The 6,165-nt window shown below is 33.6% G+C and overlaps 1 protein-coding gene across 1 annotated transcript; it reads right to left on the bottom strand.

Annotated features, from left to right (window-relative positions):
• Nucleotides 1–4,019: 4,019 nt before the first annotated feature.
• Nucleotides 4,020–4,964, bottom strand: LOC103272959 (olfactory receptor 51V1-like). The gene is given in 1 exon segment (XM_008070423.1): nt 4,020–4,964. A coding segment is annotated over 1 exon segment (945 nt).
• Between the last annotated feature and the right edge of the window lie 1,201 nt (nt 4,965–6,165).

Raw genomic sequence — 6,165 nt, 5'->3', positions numbered from 1 at the left:
ATTCACTTGTAGCTTTGTTTTTGTTTTTGAGTTGAGGTCTCACTCTGTCACCCAGGTTAGAGGACAGTGGCATAATAACGGCTTACCACAGTCTCAACCTCCTGGACTCATGTGATCTTCCTGCCTCAGCCTACCAACTAGCTGGGACTACAGGCCCATGCAACCAAACCTAGCTAAGTTTTGCTGTTGTTTTGTTTTATAGAGATAAGATATTGCTGTGTTGCACAAGCTGGTCTGGGACTCCTGGGCGCAAACAATCCTGTCACTTCAGTCTCCCAAAGTGCCAGGATTACAGGCGTGAACCACTTTTCCAAGACCGAAAGCACATCTTTAAAAAAACAGTTTGTCTTTCATTATACACTTTAATTTTCATTATATTAAATTATATATTGGAATATTTGTACTTGCAGTTAAAAATTAAGTACATGTTTAGCCTTTCATTTGCTCATATCACTATTAAATAAGCCATATTTTCCCAAATAATGTAAACTGTCAATCAATATTCATTAAATATTTTCATCATTATTATTATTATTTGAGTTGGAGTATCACTCTTGTCGCCTTTGCTGGAGTGCAGTGGCACGCTTAAGGCCACCACACCCTAGACCTGCTGAGCTTAGGCGATCCTTTTGCCTCAGCCTGTCACATAGCTGGAACTATAGATGCACGCCACCACACCCGGCTAGTTTTTGTGATTTATTGTAGAGACAAGGTCTCACCAAGTTGTCCATGATGGTCTTGAGGCCCTGGGCTCAGGCAATCCTCTCTCCTCGGTCTCCCAAAGTGTTGGGATTACAGGCTGAGCCACTGCACTCAGCCTATTTTCAATATTTTTATGGATATCTGCTTTATGTCTATACTTCATGTTCTGTCATGAAGGGTTTGTTTATTCTTTGTTTATGTACTCTACTGTATAAAATAATGTCGTTCTATATTATAATTTATTAACCATAAAATCTAAAGTATTACTTTCAAAAGTTTTTTGAAAAAATTTCTTTTTTCTCTAGATTTTCACCTCCCCTAGGAAGTATAAACATTTTGTTTGATTTAAAATATTGTGATTAGTTTGACTACAGTGCAGCTATAGAGTTGTTTTAGTAGGATGACTATAGATACAATGAGGAATGTGTATTTCCTCAAATGTCTTCTCTTACAAGTCCCTATAAGAGTATTTGTGTGTTTATTCATAGCCACAGTTGTTGAATTTTTTTAAAAATTTGTCTTTCTGTTATACTTTCTAAAAATATTTTTAATGTAAAAGAAATGCTTATTTAAAAATTTACTACTTGCTGAATGCTTATAATTTTAACATATTATTAGAAATAATTATTGAGTTTACATACTTATAGCAAATTTGAACAAAATAATTGCATTTATTTTTTCTTTTGCCTTCTATCACATATGAATATCTTAATTTCTAGCTAATATTGTTGATTATTAGATAAGCATAACATTGCATTATTGTGCTATCATGGGTATTTTTAATTTTTTCTAAAGGGGAATATGGCAAGTATCTGTAAAAAATGTTTTTAAAGCAAAACAGTAAAGCCATGGCTATTGTCAACTATATTTCTTTGATTATAAGTTGAATTGAGCAAAACTACATTTCTAATCAGTTTCTGGTTTATTGTTATACTCAATTCACAAATTGATGAAGTCTTTAATAATTTCTATTTATAATGTAGCTTTATTTAGGTTGTAGAAATGATTTTCAAGTTTTCAATCACTTGACTAATTTTTCTCATTTTCCAAGTTGTTCTGAACTCTTATAATTTCAATATACATTTAAATGCATTTTAGTGGGAAGTTGGAAACGGGCTAACATGTTGTGTAATCAGGTTGCCATATTACCCTTGAAGGCAGAACATTACTTTTTTTTCCAACAGTCCACTACACCATTTATGATTTGTTTCATTCTCAAATTTCCTAAGTACAAGTAAGGACCCAAATAAGTCTAAAAACATCCCACATTTTTCTTGAAAACAGATCTTCACTAATTCTTCTTTCATCTTTATCTTACATATTTTCTGATTAAAACTGCTTTTATTCAAAATAACTGTTTTTATGAAAACTTTTTTTCTGATTAAAAAAGTTTTTAATCTATAAATTTCTATAATTGTTACCAGTCAGCTAATCTCATTGAGACTGACAATTAAGTTTGTGAACTCATTCTAGTACTATCCTTGGGAAGCTCTATGTATGACTGATGCCAGTCAAAGCAATTTTGGAACGTTTTTCTGGCATGGCCAGAAAAGCAATTTTGGAACATTTTTTTGGAACGTTTTTCTGGAATGGCCATCAGAGCCATTGCTGTATTACCCTGATGTACCAAATGCCATCAAATATCTTCCTTTCAATATTTCCTTTTCAGGTAAAGAAAAAAAGTCATTGGGGCCTGATCAGGGGAGCAGGAAGAGTGTTTCAATAAGGATAGCTGTACAGTTCTGTCAACATAAGTGCACAGTGGCAAGCTAGCCAACTTAATTGTCAGACCTCAACAAAAACTGATGATAGCTCTGATTCCAGAGAAAGAGCAATACATGCTATAAAGATTCATTCATGAAATCAATGAGTCAGAATATAGAATTTAGAAAAGAAGAAACAATCATAAATTTGAATATCTGGAAAATGCTTTCAGTGGTTTACCAAGTTTTTCCTCAGAAATTTGATGGCATTTCCATGAAATAATCAAAATTAGTCCTATCTAATAACACATCTTGGTATTTTTCCCTATATTTTGGGATGAGGATGAGGAATATTATGTTATCTGATGCTACAGATAAAAACTTAACAATATTGTTTCCTTTGAAAGATCTTCATGAGTGACAATGCTACAAGATTCAGTTTAGGCTAGATTCGTTATTTTCTCAAATTGCTAGCAATCTGATTTGCATAATTATTAAGAAATAATATTTATTTATCCTACCAGTATAAAATCTCCTATCCAAAAAAAACTTGCCTTACTGATATTTATCAAATCCACAAAAGATAAGAGAAAATCCAAAAAGTCAAATAAGTAGATCACTTCTTCTGAACAGTAAAATCATATCAGTTCCTATAAGACTGATTGTGAGGATGGGGATTATTTATAGATATGTGAAGATGATATAATTTTACTTGTATGTGGAATTTTTTTAAAGTTCAAATCAATTGATAAAAAGAATAAAACTATGGCTGTCAGATTCACAGCCAGGGAGAAGAAATGGAGGGAAAAACGTTGAAGAATGAAAAGTAGAAAACATGTAGAATAAATAAGTTAAAAAAAATGTAAAACAAGAAAACTACAGCTAATAATAGTGCGCTGTTTTCTTTACTTTTGTTAAACGGGTATATGACAGCTGCTCTGCCATGAGAGGTGGGTTGAGTATGCAGATGATATGAAGGATATATTAATTTATACTACTATAGTAGTCTTTATATACATATATATGTATTCATTTATTTATAATCTTATGACATCACGTTGCATTTCTTAAATATAAACAATAAAATTTACTTTAAAAAGTTCCTTTGATCAGAGAGTAATAGAGTTTTCGATTGACAGATTAGTGAGAAGACAAGTAATAATGTTTTGGAATGGCCCACAAGTGAACTATTAACTAGTCTGAAAACATACATTTAATATCAGAGACCAGTTGCAATTTCTATGTTAATCAAGGTAATAATATCAAGTGGTCATTATATTGTGCGTCTTTTGATGGACATAAACTGTGTGTTTAGATGACTTGCTTGTAGATATTTTACAAGAAAAATGCTTATGGGCAATTGAAAATGTTATCTTTTATTGCACAGAAATGTTAATGGCATGATAGATAAACCTTTCAACATCACAATTCTATTTTTTTAAAATGAGTAATGAAATCATTCTTATTATTTAAATCTTTCAACTAATATATTTTATAAAGTTTTAATGTTTCATCATCTTATTTTTAACCTTTCTTAAATAAATTTATTTCTTCTCCCTCCCTGTCTTAGTTTTCTGAATCTAAGAAACTTACGACTTTTTGATTTAAGATGTTTTATTTCCTCTTCATAGAAAACAACCTCTGAATCCTGCCTCGGATCAGTTGGGTCTTCACATTATAGATGATGGGGTTCATCAGAGGCGGAAAGATGATGTAGATGTTGCCCATGAGAACATGGACTATAGGAGAAAGGTGCTTTCCAAAGCGATGCACCATGGTCAGACCAATGATTGGGATGTAGAAAACCAAAACAGCACAGATGTGGGAGACACAGGTCTGAAAGGACTTGAACCTCTCCTCTTGAGATGCAACAGCCAAGACAGAATGCAGGATCAGGATGTAGGAGACGATAATTAATACAGAATCTAACAAAAGGATACAGATCACCAGAGCCAGGGTATAGTAGCTATTGAAGCGGATGTCAGAGCAGGCTAGTCTCAGCAGGTCTTGGTGAAGGCAGAAAAAGTGAGAAAGGACATGGGAACGGCAGTAATGAAACAACTTTAGACGGACTATAGGAGCCATAATAAGCATAAAACTCCTAACTAAAATCCCCAGACCAATTTTGATGATCCTGGCATTGGTCAGTATAGATGTATACCTTAGAGGATTAGAGATTGCTGTGAAACGATCAAAAGCCATCGAGAGAAGGACTCCAGACTCCATGCATGATAGACCATGAATAAAGAAACTTTGAGCAATGCAGACATCCAGGCTAATCTCCTAGCTAAACCCCCACAGGATCCCCAGCACCGTGTGTACTGTGCACAGCCCCATGCACAGATCAGTGACAGCCAGCATGGCCAGGAGGTAGAACATGGGTTCATGCAGGCTTGGCTCCATATGGATCACATGCAGCACCAGGCAGTTCCCTGAGACTACCATTGCATCGATACAGGAGAAGGGGATGGAGAGCCAGGGATAGTACTTCTCCAAGCCAGGGAAGCCTGTTAGCAAAAAGGTTGAGGAATTGGTGTCAAGAGCAGGAAAAGTAGTCATTTATAATTTGAGGTATTTATGTATGAGTCAGATATTATTTCCACTTGGTGACAACGTTCATACAATTCTTTTTCTTCCTACAGGAAAGATTTGAGCAAAGGTGAAGAACCATGTAACATGAAGTTCTTTAGATTAGATTTGTTTATATTAGGTAGTCATTTTTACTGTTGTACAAAACCTTTATAAAGGTACATCTGTATGCTAAGTATATTATACAATTTCTACCTAGTAAAACACTGAAGTTAGAAAAAAGAAAACTGATTAAAGTGAATTTTATCTTTTTTCAAGTAATTCAAGATTATGAAGAATTCTATTTCCAAAATGTATATTAATCCTTTAGTGTCATTGTGAAAAGTAGTTACCCATTGCCTTTCCTTATATGCTGATATTCAGTCTGTTTCTTCTATCCAATAAATCTTGTTCAAATCTCAAGCTAGTTTTTAAAACCGAACATATATTTGCTTCTCTCTTCCCAACAAGGTTAAGTTATATATTTTTAAGTCCTTGTGTCAAGACAGTGCTATAGGGCTGTGGTGATATCATCAGAGAGGAGACAAACGAACATTAATGACTCCATGTCCTCTGGGATAATGTGTTCATATTTTAAAAAGGATGATGAAAATAACTACATCTGATTGCAATTGAGAGTTATCCATAAATGATGTATTTGCCCTATTTAATAAGCAGTTACGTAATTCATTAGGTGTGCCGGTACTATTCTAGGCATTTATAAATTTGATAATTTAATACTCACACCAATACTAAGCCATAGGTGCTACTATCAGTCATGCTTTACAGTGAGTAAATTGAGTTCAAGAAAGGTTAGGTAGCTTTCCAAAATTATGTAGGCTACTGAGTGGTCAGTATTTGAACCCATGGAGCCTGTCGTCAGAGCCCATGGTCTTAATTACTCTGGTCTGTCTTAAGTTTTTGTCTTCACTGAAACTCCTTCAGTTCGTGCTTATTTATTTATTTATTTATTTATTTATTATAAAGATGTGGAGTACAATTCAGGGATAGATATAAAAACATTGATTATGCAGATATCCTTATTGAGTTGCACACTTTTCTAATTTTCATCTAAAAATTGTGTATCCTTTCCTGCATCTTAAATACATTCTATGTATGATAGACATAACAATGACAGATAAGGGAATGTGGTTAAAAAATTATTAAAGACTAAGGTTTAGTAAACAGGTTA

Source organism: Carlito syrichta, unplaced genomic scaffold, assembly GCF_000164805.1.
Source record: "Carlito syrichta isolate Samal-C Ts95f unplaced genomic scaffold, Tarsius_syrichta-2.0.1 Scaffold313394, whole genome shotgun sequence".
In the NCBI taxonomy this organism is placed as follows: Eukaryota; Metazoa; Chordata; class Mammalia; order Primates; family Tarsiidae; genus Carlito; species Carlito syrichta.
Note: the sequence above shows the minus strand (reverse complement) of the source record. Positions and strands in the feature narration are given on the sequence as shown.